Here is a 25,075-nt window from a genome sequence, read left to right on the forward strand (position 1 = left end):
AAGGTTTTTTGCTCTATGTTGGCCAAGGTTGAGGTGACCCATTCAGCAATTAACATATAGCTAACTAGACAATTTGTTCTGCCATATTGTGCAACTTACTCATCTTGCAAACTTGCCATTCTTATCAGCTCATGTAACAATACCACCAGTAACCACCAGATAGCACCACAACACAAAGATTTCTCTTAAGGCTAGTGGTCAGCTATGACCAGTTCATTGTAAATGTCTGTCTTTTGAATAAAATTTAAATCCAAAGCCAATAAATAAGAAATGCATGATTTTCTGGTATATACGTCAAACCTGAGTATAGTCTCATGGCCTCCTGAATTAGGTTAAAAAAACCAACACCTTAAAATATGGTAGCAACGATCCTTCAGCAGTCACACGCAAACAAACAGGCCTACTTACACCTGCCCAAACAAGCCCAAGATGTATACAAGATTCCCAGTAAAATTAACATATAAAGAATAACTACAAGTTATGTTAAAAGATGCCAACGCGGCCCAAAATAGGAAGTTCAGTGGGCAGCACCTGTATCTATCAGAATTCAAAATTTTAGAGCTAAATGCAATAGTTTTTCCGGAGTTCCTTACAGAAAGTTTGCAGACCCACTGATTCATTGACCTGGGGTAAATACAGTTGATTGGACATGATTTGGAAAGGTGCACACACCTGTCTACATATAAGGTCCCACAGCTGACAGTGCATGTCAGCGCACAAACCAAGCATGAAGTCAAAGGAATTGTCTGTAGATCTCTGAGACATGACTGTCTCAAACTCTGTGAATGTCCTTGAGTGGCCCAGTCAGACCCCAGACTTGAATCTGATTTGAACATTTCTGGAGAGATCTGAAAATGCCTGTGCACCGGCGCTCCCCATCCAACCTGATGGAGCTTGAGAGGTGCTGCAAAGAGGAATGAGCAAAACTGCCCAAAGGTGATAGGTGCACCAAGCTTGTAGCATCATATCCAAGAAGATCAAGGCTGCAGTTGTCGCCAAAGTATTGAGCAAAGAGTGTGAATACTTACAGTAGTGTTCAGAATAATAGTAGTGCTATGTGACTAAAAAGATTAATCCAGGTTTTGAGTTTATTTCTTATTGTTACATGGGAAACAAGGTACCAGTAGATTCAATAGATTCTCACAAATCCAACAAGACCAAGCATTCATGATATGCACACTCTTAAGGCTATGAAATTGGGCTATTAGTAAAAAAAAAAAAGTAGAAAAGGGGGTGTTCACAATAATAGTAGTGTGGCATTCAGTCAGTGAGTTCGTCAATTTTGTGGAACAAACAGGTGTGAATCAGGTGTCCCCTATTTAAGGATGAAGCCAGCACCTGTTGAACATGCTTTTCTCTTTGAAAGTCTGAGGAAAATGGGACGTTCAAGACATTGTTCAGAAGAACAGCATAGTTGATTGAAGAGGGGAAAACTTATACGCAGGTGCAAACAATTATAGGCTGTTCATCTACAATGATCTCCAATGCTTTAAAATGGACAAAAAAACCAGAGACGCATGGAAGAAAATGGAAAACAACCATCAAAATGGATAGAAGAATAACCAGAATGGCACAGGCTCACCCATTGATCAGCTCCAGGATGATCAAAGACAGCCCGGAGTTACCTGTAAGTGCTGTGACAGTTAGAAGACGCCTGTGTGAAGCTAATTTATTTGCAAGAATCCTCCGCAAAGTCCCTCTGTTAAATAAAAGACATGTGCAGAAGAGGTTACAATTTGCCAAAGAACACATCAACTGGGCTAAAGAGAAATGGAGGAATATTTTGTGGACTGATGAGAGTAAAATTGTTCTTTTTGGGTCCAAGGGCCGCAGACAGTTTGTGAGACGACTCCCAAACTCTGAATTCAAGCCATAGTTCACAGTGAAGACAGTGAAGCATGGTGGTGCAAGCATCATGATATGGGCATGTTTCTCCGACTATGGTGTTGGGCCTATATATCGCATACCAGGTATCATGGATCAGTTTGGATATGTCAGAATACTTGAAGAGGTCATGTTGCCTTATGCTGAAGAGGACATGCCCTTGAAATGGGTGTTTCAACAAGACAGTGACCCCAAGCACGATAGTAAATGAGCAAACTCTTGGTTCCAAACCAACAAAATTAATCCCTCGCAGATGTGAAGAAATCATGAAAAACTGTGGTTATACAACTAAATGCTAGTTTAGTGATTCACAGGATTGCTAAAAAAGCAGTTTGAACATAATAGTTTTGAGTTTGTAGCGTCAACAGCAGATGCTACTATTATTGTGAACACCCCCTTTTCTACTTTTTTTTACTAATAGCCCAATTTCATAGCCTTAGGAGTGTGCATATCATGAATGCTTGGTCTTGTTGGATTTGTGAGAATCTACTGAATCTATTGGTGCCTTGTTTCCCATGTAACAATAAGAAATACGCTCAAAACCTGGATTAATGTTTTTAGTCACATAGCACTACTATTATTCTGAATACTACTGTATGTATGTGTGATTTTTTTAAAAATAAATTTGCAAACAAACAAAGAAACAAACACCCCCCCTCCTCAAAAAAAACAAAAAACAAAAAAAAACAAAACCTTTTTACATGTTGTCATTATGGGGTGTTGTGAGTGAAGTGAAGTGCTGTGGATGCACTGTAAACATTCATAATATAAAGTAAACCTCATCTTTTTTCTTCTTCAAGGGAAATTGACATCTTTCATTAAAAAAGCATAAATATGATGTAAAACTTGGTTAAAATTTGTCTAATCCTGATTTAATAGTATTAGATATCAGTAGTTGAGAAAACATGGTCAGTTATTGCAACTGAAAAGACTGTATTGAGTGTTTGATTCTACATTTAATCTTATAATAAACAAAATGCAGACTGTCTCAGGCCTGTACACTTTATGCTGTTATTTTAATGTATTCATTGGACATCAGTGCTGGAACATTTATCCACTCTGCTGGGGATATTTATGTTGCTATAACTTTATTTATTTCATTCATTTAAAAAACACAGAATTGCTCGTTGCTTCCCACCTCATGAATATAAAATGAAAAGACTCTTTCAAATGCCTCATTTTGAAAATTCCATGGTGTGCTTTCATACATAATTCATTTAAATGAAAAGCAAAATATTTAATTTTGGGATTTTACCAAATGCTTCTGTTGGACAGTGTTTGATTTATAGTTGATTCATTGAATAAAATGTGTTTATTTTGACAGTATTCCGACAGGGAGACATCGGCACCAGCTGGTACGCCGTCTTGTCCGGCTCTCTGGATGTTAAAGTGTCAGAAACTGCCAACCACCAGGCAAGTTAACATCTTTTATTTTTTAATCAGGTAATTAAAAATCAGCAGAAACTAGAGTATTAGAGTGTGTGCCTCCTCCAAGGGTCAACCATTATCCCCTTTTTCAAATCTCTTTCTTTGTATGCACAAAATGGGGTGACACCATCTCATATGAACCGCTGTGTGATATTTGATCACTTCCAGAGACAGTCTTCCAGTGCGCAACCCAAACACAGCATCACTTCATATGGAAAGACGGTGTACTGTTTTGTTTTCAGCAGCAATCACCGAAGCAGTCGCGAAAAGTGTAGTTTTATTCGGTTACGAGTGGAGAAGGGAAGACAAGGCAAATGACAGAGGTTGTGTCTGTAAGTTTTAGCAAGATTTAATGTGAATAATGATAATGGGGCTGTCCCTGGAAGTACAATTTTTTCATCATATGCTCTTTCATTTAACCCCTTTATCGCCCACCCTCAAATGAGACTACGGTACCCGATTGCATTTGTGTAGAAATCAGTTGTACAAACACAAAACATGCTGTCTGACTTCTGTCATGTACATTTGCTTTGGATGTGAAAGTGATCAATCTCCTAGTGTGCAGTATTAAGGCACACTTGTGAGACAAAATTCCCCTGCCTGTAATTTGTACCTTGGAATGTGATTACTCCTCTCTCAGATCAGCCCGTCTAGTTATATTGCATATCCAGGTTAGGAATAGGGGTTTTGACAGAAGTGAGTTTTGGACAAAAGTTTCAATTATGCTATTTTCAGTGCATTTTTGACCCATTTGGGCCACTTCCCCCTCCCTCCCAGTCCCTCAGGCCAACTGACCTATCTGATCATGCTGATAATTTACAAAAACATTTCACACTCGGTCATTAATAATAATAATAATAATAAAAACACAAAAAACGCTTAATATCTCAAAATCCAAAGGATGGCCATGGACTCACACCTATATCACTGTCACATTTTTGTGTTTCCTGAGGCAAAAACAAAACCTTAGCAAAGGTAGCGAGTGAATAATAATGAACATATATGCGCGTGCCTAAATTATATACATTTCTATTGAAGTTTTGCCTGTCCACATGTAAATGCATGTTCAAAGCTCACACTGTTCCAGCACATCAGGACGTGTCACCATGTGACCGTGCTGCGCTTTGAGAGTGCAGCGCTTCGTGACAGTTGATACACTTCATGCCAGAGTGTGAAACCGGGTTATGGTGCACACACAGGAAAAAAGAAGGTGAGGAGTTGAAGAATAAGAAACATCTCCATTATAAAATGTATTTTTCACATGTGTGCTACTACTTTCTGTGCCTATATTTGAAAAATCAGTGTGGACAGTTGGAAGGGAACCCAAAGAATTCAGATTATTTATATTAAACTACTTATGCATGTGTGTTTCATGCCTCTAGCTTGTTGAGTTATATCCACCACTGTGAGATATTTTTCTAACAGAGCGCTCTGTTTAGCTGCCCCTCTTATACAAATTTATTTACATAATTTAGCATTTATTAATCTGCGAGCCCTGTCTGCTCATGTTCATTCATGAAACCTACAGATTCTGCTTTATATTTTGTGTGAGTGAGGAAAAAAAGAACTGTTGGGGTGTTTACAATATTTTCACACTTCTAGAACAGTTGTGAGAAAGAACATTTTTATGTCCCCTGCAAACAGAACATTGGAGGGTACATAGGAATCACCCTGTCCACTTGTCTGTCATGTTACAGAATTGTAGTACAACATACACTGGAAAAAAGTCTGCTGGATTTACATAACTTAAATATGTACATCTGTTGCATGTGATCAGAATGTGTCCAAATAACAGAATTTTCTTGTGTATTTATTGAGATACATGCTTATTTTTTCATTGCATGAAGCTGTGCATGACAGAAATTAATTCCAGTCCAACATCATTAAGGGGAGCTAATTGTGTTTAAATGATGCATCACACGATAATGACCTCATAAAATGTGACTCCTCTGAATCCAAACCTGATTTATGAAAATTACACGATAGTACCTGTGCACACAAAGACAGTAATGCTTCCAGCAATCTAACATTTGACCCCAGTGAGCCTGACTTTGGCTGACCATGATTGTGACCTAACTGTGTGCCACATTTTGTCCAAATCAGGTTGAAAATTAAATACCTTGACCTTTGCCAAAATGAAATTTTTACAGCAATTTTGAGCTCACCTTCATTGACACATCAAGTTGGGTAGAAGTTGGGCGGGGAAAAATTAATATTTGGAGGGGACTTCAACCAGGTTCAAGATGGCATTTTGGACAAATCAAACTATACAAAGCGGGTCACTAAGGATAGGCTGGCAATTCACCAGCTAGTTGAGGATCTTGGTTTGGTGGATATATGGAGGCTTATTAACCCTAGAGAAAAACAATATACCTTTTTCCCACAAGCACAAGTCAGCTTTGAGAATTGATTATTTTCTAATTTCAAATTGTATGAGTGGTGCCTGTGTTGATTGTAGGATGGGGGCCATTGCACTTACAGACCACGCAACTGTGGTGCTGGACATGATGACTGGGGAGGAGGCAGCTAGGAGCAGTAGGTGGAGGCTCAATACATCTTTATTTCAGGACCCAGGATTTACTGAGATGCTGAAGGTAGAAATTAAATAATTTTTACAGATTAATACCGGATCTACAGATAAATTTAGTACTGTGTGGGATCCTTCCAAAGCTTTTGTTTGGGGCAAAATTATTGCTAGCTCAAGAAAGAAGCAAAACAGATAAAGCAAAACATAACTTTGGAATCCCTGTTGAAAGCGAAGGAAACTCAGCTGGCTATAAACTATTCTGAATCTCTATTGCCATAAGTCTGCAAATTGAAATTAGATTTAAATTAAATTTATAATATGAAGGCAGAATATGCACTTTTTAGAACAAAGGCAAATTTTTTTGAGAATGGGGAAAAAGCAAGTAAGTTATTGGCAGACATTTGAAACAACAAGAGGCATCTTATGTGATTCCTGGGATTAGAAATGAACAAGGGAAGTAATAACAAAATCACACGAAATTAATCAAATCAAATCAATTTTATTTATATAGCACCAAATCACAACAAACAGTTGCCCCAAGGCGCTTTATATTGTATGGCAAGGCCATACAATAATTACGGAAAAACTCCAACGGTCAAAACGACCCCCTGTGAGCAAGCACTTGGCAACAGTGGGAAGGAAAAACTCCCTTTTAACAGGAAGAAACCTCCAGCAGAACCAGGCTCAGGGAGGGGCAGTCTTCTGCTGTGACTGGTTGGGGCTGAGGGAGAGAACCAGGAAAAAGACATGCTGTGGAGGGGAGCAGAGATCAATCACTAATGATTAAATGCAGAGTGGTGCATACAGAGCAAAAAGAGAAAGAAACACTCAGTGCATCATGGGAACCCCCCAGCAGTCTAAGTCTATAGCAGCATAACTAAGGGTAATCCTGCAGTCTGAGAGCGAAGCGCTCTATTGGGGTGATATGGTACTATGAGGTCCCTAAGATAAGATGGGACCTGATTATTCAAAACCTTATAAGTAAGAAGAAGAATTTTAAATTCTATTCTAGAATCAACAGGAAGCCAATGAAGAGAGGCCAATATGGGTGAGATATGCTCTCTCCTTCTAGTCCCCGTTAGTACTCTAGCTGCAGCATTTTGAATTAACTGAAGGCTTTTCAGGGAACTTTTAGGACAACCTGATAATAATGAATTACAATAGTCCAGCCTAGAGGAAATAAATGCATGAATTAGTTTTTCAGCATCACTCTGAGACAAGACCTTTCTAATTTTAGAGATATTGTGCAAATGCAAAAAAGCAGTCCTACATATTTGTTTAATATGCGCATTGAATGACATATCCTGATTAAAAATGACTCCAAGATTTCTCACAGTATTACTAGAAGTCAGGGTAATGCCATCCAGAGTAAGGATCTGGTTAGACACCATGTTTCTAAGATTTGTGGGGCCAAGTACAATAACTTCAGTTTTATCTGAGTTTAAAAGCAGGAAATTAGAGGTCATCCATGTCTTTATGTCTGTAAGACAATCCTGCAGTTTAGCTAATTGGTGTGTGTCCTCTGGCTTCATGGATAGATAAAGCTGGGTATCATCTGCGTAACAATGAAAATTTAAGCAATGCCGTCTAATAATACTGCCTAAGGGAAACATGTATAAAGTGAATAAAATTGGTCCTAGCACAGAACCTTGTAGAACTCCATAATTAACCTTAGTCTGTGAAGAAGATTCCCCATTTACATGAACAAATTGTAATCTATTAGATAAATATGATTCAAACCACCGCAGCGCAGTGCCTTTCATACCTATGGCATGCTCTTATCTCTGTAATAAAATTTTATGGTCAACAGTATCAAAAGCAGCACTGAGGTCTAACAGAACAAGCACAGAGATGAGTCCACTGTCTGAGACCATAAAAAGATCATTTGTAACCTTCACTAATGCTGTTTCTGTACTATGATGAATTCTAAAACCTGACTGAAACTCTTCAAATAGACCATTACTCTGCAGATGATCAGTTAGCTGTTTTACAACTACCCTTTCAAGAATGTTTGAGAGAAAAGGAAGGTTGGAGATTGGCCTATAATTAGCTAAGATAGCTGGGTCAAGTGATGGCTTTTTAAGTAATGGTTTAATTACTGCCACCTTAAAAGCCTCTGGTACATAGCCAACTAACAAAGATAGATTGATCATATTTAAGATCGAAGCATTAAATAATGGTAGGGCTTCCTTGAGCAGCCTGGTAGGAATGGGGTCTAATAAACATGTTGATGGTTTGGATGAAGTAACTAATGAAAATAACTCAGACAGAACAATCGGAGAGAAAGAGTCTAACCAAATACCGGCATCACTGAAAGCAGCCAAAGATAACGATACGTCTTTGGGATGGTTATGAGTAATTTTTTCTCTAATAGTTAAAATTTTATTAGCAAAGAAAGTCATGAAGTCATTACTAGTTAAAGTTAAAGGAATACTCGGCTCAATAGAGCTCTGACTCTTTGTCAGCCTGGCTACAGTGCTGAAAAGAAACCTGGGGTTCTTATTTTCTTCAATTAGTGATGAGTAGTAAGATGTCCTAGCTTTACAGAGGGTTTTTTTTTATAGAGCAACAGACTCTTTTTCCAGGCTTAGTGAAGATCTTCTAAATTAGTGAGATGCCATTTCCTCTCCAACTTATGGGTTATCTGCTTTAAGCTGCGAGTTTGTGAGTTATACCATGGAGTCAGGCACTTCTGATTTAAAGCTCTCTTTTTCAGAGGAGCTACAGCATCCAAAGTTGTCTTCAATGAGGATGTAAAACTATTGACGAGATACTCTATCTCACTTACAGCGTTTAGGCAATTCACCAGCTGTTGTTTTGTTTTTAAACTTCATTTGTAAAAAATAGCCATTTGCAAAGCCAAAAAGTTGATTTGACAATCATCTGATATAACCGGGGTCAAAACAAATACAACATTGCCATCTACTGGTTCCCAGACACTTAGTACTTAGGGCGAATACTGCCATGAACACTACTGGCCAGTAGATGGCAGTAGAGGCCTTGAAAACAAAATTCCAGATAATCCCTGTCTGCTACATTTAAAATACGTGGAATTTAACAAACGCAAATACAATAACAACGTCTATAAACCCAGAGAATATATTCAAGAGAGTTTTAGGCACTAGAGTTTAATGCTGTTGTCCGTGGAGCCTGAACAGTGTGTCTGAAATGAATTTGTCCTGTCGTGAACGTGAGATTACATCATCGTACCCATAATGCACTGCTGGGCTCAGCATGTGCTCACAAAACCTTAACAATTAGCACATTACTTTAAAACTAAAACATATATCTGACATTTTCACTTTATAAAACTTCAGACATGACAATAATTTTAAATAACTTGTCCAAACTTAGTTTGGTAAAATTTGAACCATAAGTTAAAAATGTATGCCTCTGGATGACTTAGGTGATATTGCCAGCATATTGGTATGGTGTTAAAGGCAATTTTTTTTTTACCTCTTCTCCTTTGTCTGCAGAGGATAGAAATGCTTTTTCTAGAAGCAGCTCTCTTCTGTTTGTAGAGAGTATAATTGTAAAATCTATTGCAACACTTTTAACAGGTAGATGCTGAACTGATTTAAAATTTTAGAAATGCTTGTCGCTGTTAAGCTTTGTTTATTGGTCTAAAAGTTATCAGACAAAAGTTGTTGCAGGTGGTAAAGAACACAAGCTTTTTCTGTATGCTAACGATATTTTGTGTTTGGTGTCAGATTACACAGCCTCTACTCAGGCTCTTCTTGATGAAGTTGATTCCTTCTCTATAATATCTGGCTATAAGGTAAATTTGCATAAATCTGAGGCTATTTCTGTATCCAAAGTATGCCAACCAGCTATGATTAGCGCAGGCAATTTTAAGTGACTTTCAACAGTCATGAACTATCTGGGTGTGAAATTATACGCTAACTTATTAGAAATAATGCCAATCAATATGACTTCTCTCCTCACTAAAATCAAGAATAGCCTGTAAAAGTGAAAAATGTTGAATTTAATCCTTTGGGGGAAGATTAACACCATAAAAATGCTTATTGCACCACAATTCAATTATTTGTCAATGATGCTTCCAATTTCAATATCTATAGTTGTTTTTAGGGCTTCCTGGCTGTCTAGGGGCATCAGAAGCATATCAGACCTTGTTGATGACAAAACAGTTAAAGCTTATCTGCATTTTAAAACAAAATTTAACTTGGGAAATAAATCTGAATTTTGGAAATATTTGCAAATAAGAAGTGGTTTGAGTAAGATACTTAAGCAGATATCCGATCAAGACAATGTTGTACAGACTTACCTTAAATTACCCCAAAAGTCTCAGTCAGCCTCTATGTTTTATAAAATGTCATCTAGAGCATTGTATGATAAAAGTGAGAGTCTAAGACTTGTTTGGCAGAGGGATCTGAATGAGGACATTGATAAGGACTCATGGCATATGATAATCTCCTCTGTGGGATGGTTCACAGGAGAACCACGAGGAAAACTCACTCATTATGAGATTAGTCATAGATTTTATTAAACACCTACACAGCTTTTTAAAATGGGCATCCTTAAGAATAATATGTGTTGGAAGTGTAACCGACAAGAAGGTGGTACATTTATTCAAGTCATGTGGGCTTGTCCTGTGGTTCAACCATTTTGGAAAAGGATAATTAAAACATTTGAGGAATGGTTGGGTACACACTTGCCGGAGTTTGCTCAACTCTGTCTGTTGGGAGACAGATCCTGTCTTCCCAGTATTGCTAAAAGTAGCAGTGCTCTGGTGCTAACAGGTTTTCTAGATGAGAGTTACAGTATTCTTCCAAAGTGGAAAAATTCAGAGGCTCCTGTCTTTAAGGAATAGGTTAAATCCATGACGGATATAGCTTCATATGAACTCTTGGTTGCCAAACTGCAGAATTGGAAAGAATCAAACTTGCAAGTCTGGGAAGTATTTAGATCTTATCTAAGGAGTTAGACAAATTTTGTTGTATTTCTGTTTAATTTGGTATACGAGGTCTGTTAGAAAAGTATCGGACCTTTTTATTTTTTTCAAAAACCATATGGATTTGAATCACGTGTGATTGCATCAGCCAACCTTGAACCTTCGTGCGCATGCGTGAGTTTTTTCACGCCTGTCAGTTGCGTCATTCGCCTGTGAGCAGGCTTTGTGTGAGCAGTGGTCTACCCCTCTCGTCGGATTTTTATTGCGAATAAATGTCTGAACGATTTGGAGCTTTGCTGCATCAACTTTTTTTCCAGAAACTGTGAGAGACCTCCAGGTGGACACCGTTCGGAAAATTAATATGGCTTTCAGGGATGATTTTATGGGGATTATACAGATTAAGGAGTGTTACTGCCGCTTTAAGGACGGCCCACAACTGCTGAGAGCGTGGCGCGCTCCCAGGGCCGATCAACATGCTCAGACCCCCCTGAAACAACCAGATCATTTCCAACGTGAAGGCTTTGTTGATCCGGGACCTCGTCTGACTTTCACAAAAAGGCAGGAGACGTGGACATCAGCACTTTTTCGGCACATTCCACTTTTACAGGAGTTTTTTTCATGGAAAGAAAAGCGGAGGGACGTGCCACAGAGCCATTCATTACGCGGGACAAAACTACCTCGGTGGTGGTCTCACAGGACGGCTTTCAGGTGGATTTCAGATGGATTCCGGTTGCTTTTCAGTCGTGTGATTATCCGATTGTGATTGTGCATGAGCTGGACATGCCCCAACATGTCCTGGAAGGCTTTATCACGGCGTTGCTTTGCGCCACGCGCGGTGGAGCCGCTCCTCTTTCCATGACAAAAACTCCTGTAACAGTGGAATGTGCCGTTCATTTCTAAACTGGACGCTGTCTTGATCCGGTATGTCGTCTGAGTAGCACAGGAATTGTGAAAAGACGTGGACATCAGCACTTTTTCAGCACATTAAGACAGACGTGTGGAGGAGTTCCGCGCATCGCGGTGGAACCGCATGGCGCAAAGCAACGCCGTGATGATGCCAAGTTTGGTGAAAACTGACATGAAAAAGTTACATTTTTCCTTTGACTCAAATGGCTGAACTTTAGCAAATTTGATCTTGCCTGGATAATTCCAGAACCTACCTACAGTACATATGTGTGCCAAGTTTGGTGCAAATAATGCAAAAAAAACAACCAAACAAACAAACAAAAAAACCTTTGACCTCAATGAGGTGCCGGTTTGCTCTGTGTCAGCCAGATCCCATCAGATCTCAGAAGCTAAGCAGTGCGGCATCTGGTTAGTACTTGGATGGCAGACCTCCTTGGAACACCAGCGGCTCTGTGTGTATTTCTTCGGGTAACACTGGAGTTGCATCAGGAAGGGTATGCAGCATAAAACTTGTGCCAAAATACCAATGTGGATCTGGCTGTATCTGTTGTGGCGACCCCGAATAAATGGGAGCAGCCGAAATGACAACACACCTTTGACCTCAGTGACCTTGACCTTTGTCAAAATAAACTTTTTAAGGGCAACTCTATGTTTGACTGTCATCCACATCTTGAATTTGATGGAAAGCGATCAAAATACCTCGTATGGAGTAGGGGAACAAACAGATATAGACACCAGAATTTTGACCTTTGCCCCCAGTAATCTTGACCTTTGCCAAAACCAACCCCTTATGGACTATTATTATGGACCTGCATGCACACGGTAAGTCTGATAGAAATCACCTAATCACGTCACAGTATAATGATATGCACAGAGAATAACTCAACTCATTTGTCTGCTCAACTTTTATTAATCTGACAGTAAGTTTTCTTCTGTCTTTTTCAGTTTTTACAAAGACATTTAAGAGCACATCAACAATAAACACTAAGTACAAGATTTGTGAATGAGGCTCTTCTGTATATTTATCCTGTGTGTGCAGGATGCAGTCAGTATTTGCACACTGGGAATTGGGACAGCGTTTGGGGAGTCCATCCTGGACAACACTCCTCGCCATGCGACCATTGTCAGCAGAGAGACCAGCGAGCTGCTCCGCATTGAGCAGCGGGAGTTCAAGAGCCTTTGGGAGGTGAGGTGCAGAGACCTTTACTGGGCTGAGTTGCCAGAACTTAACTTATGTTTGGAATAACAAATTTTTTTTCTTCCATTTTGAATACATGAAATAGGCAAAATTGCAGGCTTTTGTTGTAATTGTCACTTTAACAACAACGGGGTGATCTGCCACAGTGGGCTCTTCAGCTTGTCCCTTTTTGACTTTGGGTTGCAGCAGCACATCCGAGATGGATCCATTTGTTGATTTGCCACAAGTTTTTTGCTGGATGCCCTTCCTGATGCCACCCCACATTACGGAGAATAGGCTGGGGTGGCCTTGATCTATGAACCGTCTGCTACAGAAAGAGGTACACTAACCACCTGGCCACCATCCTTGCCCATCCATCCATTTTCTGAACCCATTTATTCCAGTTAAGGGTCACGGGGGGCTGGAGCCTATCCCAGCAATCATTAGCAAGAAGCAAGGTATACCCTGGACAGGCTACCAGTCTATCGCAGGGCCAACACATATACACAGTCATATTCACACCTATGGTCATTTTAGGGTTGAGCTCAACCGATATGGATTTTTCTGGGGGCCGGATACCAATAACCAATGTTAAAAAAGTATGTGTATAAATAATTATAAATATGACCAGTAAGCAACCAACATACTTCACCATGCTGTCATGCTGCCTTCACTCAGATTAGCATTTAGGGCAGTAGATAACTGAAACAATCCTTCAAATGGTGATGCAAGCATAAAATTCAGCACAAATACTCCTTAGACATTACTCTTCTGAATAAACAGACCCATCACTTGAATTTTAAATAGGCTGCCAGGTAGGGGTCAGTTGAGGAAATGCATAGGAGCAGTGATGTAGGAATAGACAGGGCAGAACGTGCCATCGCACTGGGGCCTAGTACATACAGGAGCTTGTGAATTTGTCTGAGCAAATTTACATTATCACAGTAATGTACAGTGTGTGTAAAAGTGCATATCTTGCACATTACTTGGCTGATTTATTACCTTATAGCCTTGAAGCAAACCTTTCTCTGTCATGGTTTCCCAATTGGTGAAATAGTTGAGTGCATTATATTCCAAAATGGTGTGTTTTTTAAATGAATAATAGGCTACATTTACAATAAAAAAATCCTCAGTTAAAAGAATAATGTAATGTCTGTTGGGGTATTTCATAAGATGCTGTGCAGTGATGAATGCTGGGTAAACTATATGCTGCCTCCATATCAGCCAATGACATAGCTAGATTTATTAGTGACACCAAAGACCTTGCAGAAAAATGTGTTCCTACAAACATAAATCTGGCAGTAATAACAAAAAGCACAGAAAAGAAAGAGAAGAGAGCAAAACTGAGTAAATTAGACTGTCTTGGGTTTTCCAGCATGGCGAGTAGCCAGCGCAAGCAAACAATTGCTCAGAATTTGCGTAAAATAGACTTCTCATAGTCATAGACATCTTTGTCTATTCACTACCACTGTGTAACTCATTGCTGATGTCTTTACTGTCTTTGCAGTAGAAACTTTGCTTGCTAAAATGGGTTTGTTCTCTTTTGAAAGGAGAACTAATTAACTTCTTGACCTTAATCTTACAGTTCTGGAGTAATTTAAATGACTTGTTTTGGAGAAAAACAAACTTGCAACTTCAGAGACACCTGTTCGGTGTTGTGGGAAAGTAAGTCTCGGGTCTCGCGAGAAACATTAATTGCATTACGGCAGTATAATAACAACAAATACACACTCCCCTGATAAGACACTGGTGAGCTAGCGGCTATAAGAACAAACCAATGATTTTATTTCCTGGATGTTTGTGATCATTAGAGAGCCAGCGAAAAAGCAAAAAAAATAAATAAATAAATAAAAATAAAATCTTTGTTGGAAGAAGTGAGAAAGCATGACAGAGTGAGAGGTCAACTTTGGACAGACCTAGCAGAGGTGAAAGATAGAGAAGTGTGAAAAACAGATGTAGACCTGGTTTTGAGAGAGAGAGAGAGAGATATCCATTAATGCACATGGAGAGCAGGGGTGGGGGGCTGGTAGTGAGTTTCTTATGACAATTTTATGAAACCAGTACTCCCGAGCTTTAGGTAAAAAAAAAAAAACTGACCAAACTTACATAGTTCTGCTTTAAGCTACAGTGTGTAGGATTTTGTGTATTTTAGTGGTGAATTTGCAGATTGCATTACACCTTTGCCCATCATGATTTTGTGTACTGTCATGTCTTCACTTCTTTGGCAATGGGGAGTCAAGCTTTCTAGCAATATGTATGATCCTCCATTTCAAAAAATGAGTTTTTCAAACTTGTTAACCTGCAATCGCAAACAGTAGACAACCTTCTGGCAATGCTTCAAAATACAAAAGGTAGACTAAAGATGTCCTTTTTGGGCTACTGCGTCAATATGGCGGTCAACATGGTGACCTCCATGAGGGTCCTACTCACACGTCGATATGAAGGGCTTATTCTAAGCTTATCAGAACACCTCGTTTCAGTGTTGTAGATTATTATACACGAATGAGCAGAAGGTTATGAATGCTATATTCTGTTTCTGCTAATTAAGACACACAGTAGCTTTACTGGTGCAGTAACATTAAATGCAACACAAGATTATCACAGCGTGTGTGCTGTCTTAATAATGTGCTCATAGTGCCTTTGTTTTTCAGCCACATGCTCTCGATGTGTCTCTATGTTGTCTATTTTGGGAGTAGACATGAAGCAGAAAACACAGCCTGAGGGTGTCCTCTTGTCAGTCCTATTCAGCTTCTCCTAAAAGGACCTTTGTGTGTCTGTGTGCATGGACCTGTTTGTGTGCCTGTATGTGGTGACAACTAAAAAGCTACAGGATGAAAACGGTCATGTGTTTGATGAAAGGATGAAAGAAGGTCATTGAGTGGCACAGTGTGATTGTGACAAATAAAAACAATATCAGCGCAGACTGGCTTGTTTCTGACGGATGTACGTACAGTATGTCCAACAGTCACAGCTGAGGGTTGCTGTGTGGACGTATATAATTCCACTTTTGCCCGCTTCCTCTCTTTTATTGGCCTTACTACCACTCCTTTCTTTCCTCCTGTCCTCCTCACGCTTGTTATTCTTTGCCTCCTCTGTGTCTCTCACTTCCTACACCAGAGTACCTCATCCATACAGAGACTGATCACCGTGGTAACCTGTGAGACAAAGCGCTTTGGGTCTTGGCTCAATTACAGACAGAGAGAGAGAGAGAGAGAGAGAGAGAGAGAGAGAGAGAGAGCAGCTTGTTTTTAGCAGGATGCTATCCAGTGTGTGTGTGTGAGTGTGTGTGTGTGTGTGTGTGTGTGTGTGTGTGTGTGTGTGTGTGTGTGTGTTGTAAAGCAGCAGAGGCAGCTCTCTGGGGCTTCAGTCCCTCCAGCTTTAGACAGATAAGATCAGGTGAGTCTGGCTCTTCCATGCTACCATATTTATTTTTCACACCGTACAATTACCAGCAGTATGTGTCATGTGTGTGTGTATGTGTGCTACACCATTATGCTAATATGTATGTAGGATTATTTTATTATTACAATATTGACGAAAATCTTGCCTCCTTTTAAGCACCCTGCCTTGATCGTACAAAGTAGAGATTGGCTGTAAAAGCTGGGAGTAATAAAGGCATCGCAGGCTGGGAATCAAAGCTGTGAAGTTGCAAATGTTATCATTAAAGAAAAGTTCTCAACCTAAAAATATTCATTTTTATAGTGCAAAGAGAGAAGCACCAAATCCTCAAGTTGGAGAACCTTGAAAAACGTGAATGCTGGGCTTTTTTTTTTTTTTTATAATAATTTAAATCATGAACTTCTTGTGAAAGTAGCTGATGGATCCTTCAATTAAAACGAATAGTTTCAGATCAACGTCTGGAAGTCATCTGTATTTGGGCTCTTTAAATGTCACAGCACTTTTGTTTTGTTGCGATTGCAGTTCGCAAAGCTATCTGATTGTTAGGTCTACTGTGTGTGTGTGTGTGTGTGTGTGTGTGTGTGTGTGTGCACATAAAATCACATGTAATGTGTTGGGTTTAGGCCAAACAGATTCTGTGTGTGTGTGTGTGTGTGTGTCCTGTGGTCGTGTGTTTCTCAGTGATGAGCCTGCAGAAAAACAGCAGCACCTCACAGCTGTATGTTTGTCAGCCCCAGACATTCATACAGTCTCAGGAGCATCCTGCTCTCATTGACGCCATCTTGAATGCTCGTGTGTGTGTGTGTGTGTGTGTGTGTGTGTTATATAATGCTAGTTGTTCTGCATGTAAATAATGTCGGTGGTACAAAGGCCCTTGTTTTAAGATGCTATTGCAGAGTGGAAGTCACAGTGAAAGAAAGGGGGAGGGGTTGCTGTCACTGCTGTGACGGTTAAATCTGATGATGATTAAACTGAAGACTGATGTGGACTCTTGCAGAAGTATCGTCAGAGCCTGGCTGGACTCTTGGCTCCTCCTTATGGAGCAATGGAGAGTGGCTCCAACAATGACAGTGAGTCAATGAGCAAACACAACAAAATAGCTGCTATAAATAATCCTGCATTTTATTACCTGACTTCCAGTTTGTGTTTATTTTACATTAAAAAATCAGTAAGCACAAATTGTTTCGATAATACATTCTATAAAAACTGTTTTTCTTCTTTAGAACTTGCAGACAAAGATGGCATGAACTCAGATGCTGTAAACAAGCCTCATAAGGTAAAGTGGAATTATGCCTCACATTTTGAGATGTGTGTTTTGATGTAATTCACTTCTGAAACTTGATTCTTTGCAGCACAAATGCAGATTGCAATTAAAAGCATGTGCCATGTTGTGAACGACACAGAAACCCATAAAACTGTGCTCTGCTGTATATGTTGCTGTTTGTGAATGAAGCAGAGTGTCACAGTGGATTCAGGCTGTGTGTGTGTGTGTGTGTGTGTGTGTTGTCTGAGCAGACACACACTATGACTCAGTGCGTTGCTCTGTATTTATGTTAATTCTGCCTAATGCATGCACCCAGGAGAAAGAAACCATCTGTAAAATTAGCATGGCGTTCTTTGTTGTTTTCAGCTGCAGGTGTGTGCATGGGTGTGTGCACATCTGTCTGCGATGCAGGTGTGACCCTCTACTTTTATGTGCTGTATAATATGTGTGTTCTAGCTTGCAGCGATGAGACGATTTGTCGCCCTGGTCTTTGTTGTGTCCTTCAGGTTCCTTCAGAGAAGCTGCAGAGAGCGGGGAAGGTTCTCCGTAACGCCGTCCTCTCCAGAGCCCCACACATGATCCGAGACAGAAAATACCACCTGAAGACATACAGGTAAGTGTGCAAAACGATGTGCATGCGTTGTAAGTGTGTTTGAAGACATTTTGTGTTGATATTGGCACGCAGTGGGGATGTCAGGTTTCCTGTGTGTGTTTTTCAGACAGTGCTGTGTGGGCACAGAGCTGGTCGATTGGCTCGTGCAGCAGAGCGCTTGTGTTCACACACGCTCGCACGCTGTTGGCATGTGGCAGGCACTGCTCGAAGAAGGGGTGCTCAACCACGGTAATCAATCATTAAGCCTTTACTTTCTTGTCAGATTGCATGATGGTGTGTTTTCTAAGCCAATGGTGTCCAAAGTATTCCAGAAAGACCCCTGAGGGTGCAGGTTTTCTGCGCAGCCACTGACTCTAGCAGGTGATTTCACTGATTAACATCACCTGCTGGAGTCGGTGGCTACAAGGAAAACCTGCACCCTCTTGGCCCTTTCTGGAATAGTTTGGACACCACTATTCTAAGCCATCAGCCCTGAATAGCCTGTCTACAATACAACAGTCATTATTGAAAATAACGATGATCAACGTCATACTGCTGCTTCCGACCTACACTGTGGTAGGTGACAGGTAACAATATATATATTGCCAACTTATCCAATAAAAATGTGAGTGGTAGTAGGTACTGTTAAAGACCAAGGTCTTAATCCTGGATTTGAGACTAGCAGCAGTACAAGACAGTAGTAAAATCCAGAAGCACTCCTGAAGTTCTCCAACTGTGCAATCAACAAAGGCAGTTTGTAAAATTGATGTGTGACAGGTTTATACCACCAATCTACAAGGCCAGCAATGTTCAGGTGATGTACATACAGGTGGTCAAAGATTCTGCAGGCTCAAGGTCAAAGCCAATAATGAACTCCTGTTCCATCATGACTTAATTGCACTCTTCTGCATGGAGATGTTTGTAGTCTACATTGGAGCTTTTGAACCTTAGAACATACTTGAGGGATACAGGACATCTTGTGTGGAGGAGGGTTGGATATGTATCACAGTTTGGGTACAGAACAGAGGAATGTTAGCCTCAGCTACTAAGATGGCGCCTGTGTGTGGGCTCGCCACTGCTTGGCTGCTTTTATGTCAGTTTTTGGCATTGATTTTCACATCGTATGCCTTTTTGTTAGTCCTCGTATCCAGTAACTGTGCCTATGCTGTCCGGACTTATGATCGCAGCTCTCTTTTTAACATCAAAGAGTCTATGGAACGTTGCTTTAATGACAGAGACAGCTACAAACAAACTTTCCCCCCACCATTTGTGTGCGCGCCCACTTCCCCGGAATACCTGCTGCTGTTAGGAGTCCCAGGCAATCCCAGGAAGAACTCGAGGAGGAGGAGAGGGCACAGGGCCGGCATGCAGTGCGTAATCAAACGGGTCATATGGTCAGCCGGTTTCTCCCGCTCGGACAGAGGCTACCGGTGGTTGCAAATGGTTCCTCTTCAGCGGGATGCGAATGAAATTGCTGCGTCACAGCCACCGCTCCCTCAGAACACCGGTATGGAGTCTCTGCGATGCTGGCGACGAGATGGAATGGCTCCGTGGCATTCGTGCTCTCAGATGTCTCCCCAGCTTTCATCTTGCCCTCAGGCCCCACCACCACCAACAACAAAAACAACGGAGAAACAGCTGATCCGCCGGTACAGCCGGGGACCGTGTGACCGCGAGAGCTGGCTGCGACCAATCACGCTCTGCCCAGCTGACGCGAAGGGGATGACATCATCAAGTCGGATTGGTCTATTGAATGCACGCTCGATAGCAAACTAAGCTTTTTCTCTCAACGAGCTCTTTACCAGGGAGAGCTTGGAGTTCATGTTCCTCACAGAGACGTGGCAGAAGGACGGAGAGTTTTTTTACTTAAACGAACTGTGCCCTGTTGGCTGCTGCGCTCTCGGGAATCCCCGCCTCTCTCGTAGAGGTGGAGGTCTTGCTGCTGTGTATCAGGACAGATACACATGCAGTGATTGACACTGAACACTTCTCTTCTTTTGAGTCACAAGTAATAAAGGTTGGCTCTTTAAATTCTTTTTACTGTATCTTAATCTATCGCCCTCCTGGCCCTGCGGGGGTTTTTCTACATGAGTTCAACAGTTTTTTATCTTCTCTTATAAAATTAGAAAGAGTTTTAGTTCATAGAGATTTTAACCTACACATTGATGATACTACGTCCAACCCAGCACTGGAACTTTTATATATGATTGAAACTTTTGATTTTAAACAACATGTATCAGGCCCCACCCACTCGAAGGGTCATACTCTGGACTTGGTGTTTTCTCTTGGCCTACACGTCACAAATATGCATGTGGAAGACGTCCACCTGAGTGACCACAGCTGTATTTTTTTCAGGTTGATGTTCCCCCTGAGCCTAGGCCTGTCTCTAAAAGGGCAGAAAGGAGGATCATTACACAAACTACAGCTGACAGATTTTGTGCCTTATTTGATCCCAGTGCTTTTGATTACTGTACGGATGTCAGTGATCTTATGCATCATTTTAACTCTTACTGTGCCACATTATTGGACTTGGTGGCCCCTTTCAAAACAAATAATGTCCGTGAGAAGTCATGTCCATGGATAAATGACAGTATCTTGGACTTAAGAAGACTGTGTCGGAAAACGGAGTGCTTGTGGAAATCCACGCACCTTGATGTCCATAGGCTACATCTCTGGGACCTTATTTCCATGTTAAATGATGCATTAAGAGAGGCAAGATCTAAATATTGCCATTGCCTGATAATGTCCAATAAGGGAAATCCGAAGGTGCTTTTTAACACAGTTAACTCTCTCGTGTCCCATGCTGCCTCTGCAACCTCTGAGTTTTGTAAAGCAGATGGCACTGACCTCTTGGAGTTCTTTGCTGATAAGGTCAGACACATAAAAAATGCCTTTACTGACCCCTTGTGGTCTGGGCCAGTCCAGCCTGAACTGCCACTACAGGTCTGGTCGTCTTTCAACCGAATGTCACTAGAAGACATTGCAGCAGTTGCAACTAAAATGAACCTGACCTCATGCCAGACCTCCAAGCTTTTCTTAGATACTTTTGACTCAATCGGGCCATGGGTCATGAAAATGTTCAACATGTCCCTGTCATCCGGTCTCTTTCCGAGCTCATTTAAACATGCTGTGGTGGAACCAAGACTCAAAAAGCCTAACTTGGACCAGTCTGAGCTTAAGAATTTCTGGCCAATATCAAAGCTCCCCTTTCTAGCAAAAATACTGGAAAAAGTGGTTGCAAAACAACTAACGTTGTTCCTTGAGATGCACAACATCTATGACACTTTTCAGTCAGGCTTTCGGAAACACCACTCCACCGAGACCGCACTACTGAGAGTGTCTAGTGATAGCATGATGGCCGCTGACGCAGGAAGATGCACAGTCCTAGTCCTGCTAGACCTGTCCGCAGCCTTCGACACCGTCGACCACAACATTATGGTCAACCGGCCTGCGCGATCTGGTAGGGTTGTCGGGGTCTGTGCTGAAGTGGTTTGCCTCATACTTGGAGGAGAGGACCTTTAGTGTGTTGGCTGGCCATAAACTATCGAAAACAGCTGCTTTACAGTATGGTGTCCTGCAAGGTTCTGTTTGGGGCCACTGCTGTTTCAGTTGTATGTCCTTCCCCTCGGCCAGTTGATTCAGGACTTCAGGGATATTTCCTACCACCTGTTTGCGGAAGACTTACAACTATACTGTTCCTTTAAGATTTCAGAAGTCCACAAATTGAACTCTTTATTTGACTGCCTGTCACAGGTGAAGAAGTGGCTTAATGGAACCGTCTGCAACTGAACTCTGAAAAACTGAGACACTTATTGTTGCCCCTGACAGTGCTGTTCCTGTTATCAGGAGCCTCCTTGGTGACTTGGGCTTAACGGCAAAAACAAGCCTTAGAAACCTTGGCGTTATTTTTGATGAAGGAATGTCTCTTGCTCAGCACGCAAGCAAGCTTGTGAAGAATTGCTTCTTTCAACTGCGAAATATCGCCAAACTTAAACAATTGGTGTCACAGAAAGAATTAGAGGAAATCATCCATGCCTTTGTCTCCAAGCGGTTGGACTATTGCAACAGCCTGTTCACTTGCCTGGGTAAGAAGGAGATAAATCGGTTGCAGTATGTCCAGAACTCTGCTGCGAGGCTTCTGACCCGCACCAACAGGAGAGCCCACATCACGCCTATCTTGGAATCCCTCCACTGGCTTCCTGTTGCCTCCAGAATTAATTTTAAAATCTTGGTTTTGACTTTCAGAGCACTACATGGTCAGGCTCCTGATTACATTGCTGACTTGATTCAGCCTTACACTTTAGCCCGCAGCCTCAGGTCTTTAGGTCAGTACCTGTTGATGGTTCCTCGAACCTCCTTTAAAACTCAAGGAGACCGATCTTTTAAAGCCGTAGCGCCTCGTCTCTGGAACGAACTCCCTCTGTCCCTGCGATCCCTGGACTCTGTTGAGATGTTCAAAAAGCAACTAAAAACTCTACTTTTTAAACAGGCTTTTCATGGCCAATAATCTTTTAGTACTGAGTGTTTTACTGTATATTTTTATTGTTTTACCTTGTAAAGCGCTTTGTGACCCCTGTCTGTGAAAAGCGCTATATAAATAAACTTTACTTACTTACTTACTTACTTAATTCAGTGACTGATCTGACACTGGTGCAGTCATTGTTTTACTAGCGCAGCCTGTTTAGCCTGAACTGTGTTCTTCACCTCATGACTGGCCTGTTGGCCACCTGTCATTGTGAACATGTGGATTATATATGGTTGCTAAGCTGCAACATCTCCATCACTGAATGTTCTGAAAATGTATATGGCTAAAGCAGATGATCACCCAACTGTATCTGGTTTTCTTCAGGTGTCTTTCTGTGATCGAAAACCGCCTGAATGAGTTTTTCCTTACCACTGTAACCACTGCATGGTCATGGGTAAGGGTTAAACCTTACTCCTGTAGCACCTTAGTGTGACACATGTTGTGATTTGGTGCTGTATAAATCTTATTGAATTTATTATATTGACTTTACTTTTGTTGGAACACACTTTTCTGACGAGGAGAAAAAAGTTTGACACCATATTATCCCAAGTTTGGCCTGTCTTCACTGTCTTTCTGTGAGGTTAGTGTTTAAGGTTTCAACAAGTTCCTGCGGGAACTTTGCTAGGTGAAGATTTCAAATATATCCTGGAATGGAATTATAATCCTCATTTTGTCATTTATCTGCTATAAGGTAGTCGTGATGGGGACATTTGATTGAAGATTAGATTAGATAGAACTTTATTTATCTCTTGGGAAGACTCCCTCAGGGAAATTGAGGTTCCGGCAGCATTGTATAGCAGCACACAGGGTAAGTAGCACACAGAATATCAAGAATAAAAGTAAAAAACAATTTGCAAAATATAAATACCAGAAATACTGCTCAGTACTGGCTTACTGGCTACTACTGTTCCTCTCCTTCCCATCCTCTGTCTTTCTGTTACTCCTGTTTTGCCATTTCACAATCACACTGGCCACTTATGCAGCGATGTAAAAGTAATACCTTTTGATGCAGCTATTTCTGCATCAGTATCACCAGTGGTGGTGGGCGGATCGATAATATCAATACAAACATTGCTTTCTCTCCTGTATGCACTGCTGTATTAAAAAAAAAAGAAGTGCATTGAAGGGGAGAAATTTTGTTTTATTTTTTGTATTTTATTTCATGAACGCACATTCCATTTGAAATGCTACTTGTTTTATAACATTTGTTGTAGAGTGACAATTTTGTACACTTTCATTATTTAAGAAAAAAAATCCAGAAAAGAAGTGCATTGAAGAGAGAAATTTTATTTGATTTTTGTCTTTTAGTTTCTGAACTCTTTACTTGAAAAAAAAATTTAATTTGTTCTTGATTGATAAGTTTGTGCACTTAAATCAAGACCTGACAGGACATCCATCCATCCATCCATCCATCCATCCACTGTCTACCGCTTAGTCCATTTTAAGGGTCGCGGGGGGCTGGAGCCTATCCCAGCAGCCATAGAACGCGAGGCGGGGTACACCCAGGACAGGACGCCAGTCTGTTGCAGGGCCACAAACAAACAAACACAGAGACACACACACACACACCTACGGTGTTGTGGCTGGCGTGCCTGGCTGGCTTTTGTGTGTCTTCTGTTTCTGTCTTTTGGTTTTCCTCACAGGTGGTGCGCATTTGGGACTGAGTGGCTGTGTAGCTGAGTTTATCAGGACCTCACCCTGATCACCTGAGGCTGATCACGTGCAGCTCGTCAGGACTCACAGCTGTGGTGCATCTACACGGATTGGAACATGGTGGCATTTAAGTCTGGAGTGCACAGTGTGTATTTGCCAGAGACTCGACCTTGTGACCAGACGGGTGAGATCGTCGTCTCTAGAGCCATCTCCCATCAGTGGATGCAGAGAACGTCCAGGTTTGATGCATGGTCTGTGAAAGAGGAGGGGGTGAGGTCTCACGCTCGTCAGCACACTTCCTGAGGTACGTTTGGTTTTGTGACTAACATTTATACAGTCAGTAAATGTGGTGTCCCTCACACCTTATTATATTGAGCTGTATGTTAGTCGTTTAAATCAGCTTCCACTGCAGTGGAGTTTTGTGAACAGGGTGTTCTATGCCTGCAGGGTGGGAAGCTGATTTGCAGTTAAGCCAGGAAGTGTTTGCTGTTTGTACACCTTTGAGTGGTCTCTTTGTGTGTTGAGTGTGGACTCACATAATGATTTCTTCTTTCACAGACTCGGTTTGTCGCGGCCACCTGGGGGGTGTCGGCGGGGTCCTTGGGTCCGAACAGTTTTCTGGCTCCGGACCGTTAGCACTGCTGGGAGCGCACCGCAATCCACCACGCCAGACCGCGCACTCTTTTGTTGTTTTCGTATCACTTCACTGTTATGTTTATTAAACTCTGTTATCCTTTGTACCGTGCTCTGCTTATTTCATACTGGGTCCTTCAAACGCTGGTCGGTTCTCCGGGCTGCGTCCGACACA

At 41.2% G+C, this 25,075-nt stretch overlaps 1 protein-coding gene across 3 annotated transcripts in view; it reads left to right on the forward strand.

The window, feature by feature from the left end:
- The window catches only part of LOC117521729 (rap guanine nucleotide exchange factor 4-like), a 71,334-nt gene that overhangs the window by 7,878 nt on the left and 38,381 nt on the right, over nucleotides 1–25,075 (forward strand). For 2 of the 3 annotated variants that reach the window (XM_034183063.1, XM_034183064.1), the window contains exons 3-8: nucleotides 3,209–3,297; nucleotides 12,697–12,843; nucleotides 17,231–17,303; nucleotides 17,457–17,509; nucleotides 18,004–18,110; nucleotides 18,217–18,338. In XM_034183063.1, coding sequence (XP_034038954.1) covers nucleotides 3,209–3,297; nucleotides 12,697–12,843; nucleotides 17,231–17,303; nucleotides 17,457–17,509; nucleotides 18,004–18,110; nucleotides 18,217–18,338 — 591 coding nt within the window. Of the gene's footprint in view, nucleotides 1–3,208; nucleotides 3,298–12,696; nucleotides 12,844–16,137; nucleotides 16,231–17,230; nucleotides 17,304–17,456; nucleotides 17,510–18,003; nucleotides 18,111–18,216; nucleotides 18,339–25,075 lie in introns of those variants that run through there. The other variant, XM_034183065.1, reaches the window with a different exon arrangement.

This window comes from Thalassophryne amazonica, chromosome 12, assembly GCF_902500255.1.
Source record: "Thalassophryne amazonica chromosome 12, fThaAma1.1, whole genome shotgun sequence".
Taxonomy (NCBI): domain Eukaryota; kingdom Metazoa; phylum Chordata; class Actinopteri; order Batrachoidiformes; family Batrachoididae; genus Thalassophryne; species Thalassophryne amazonica.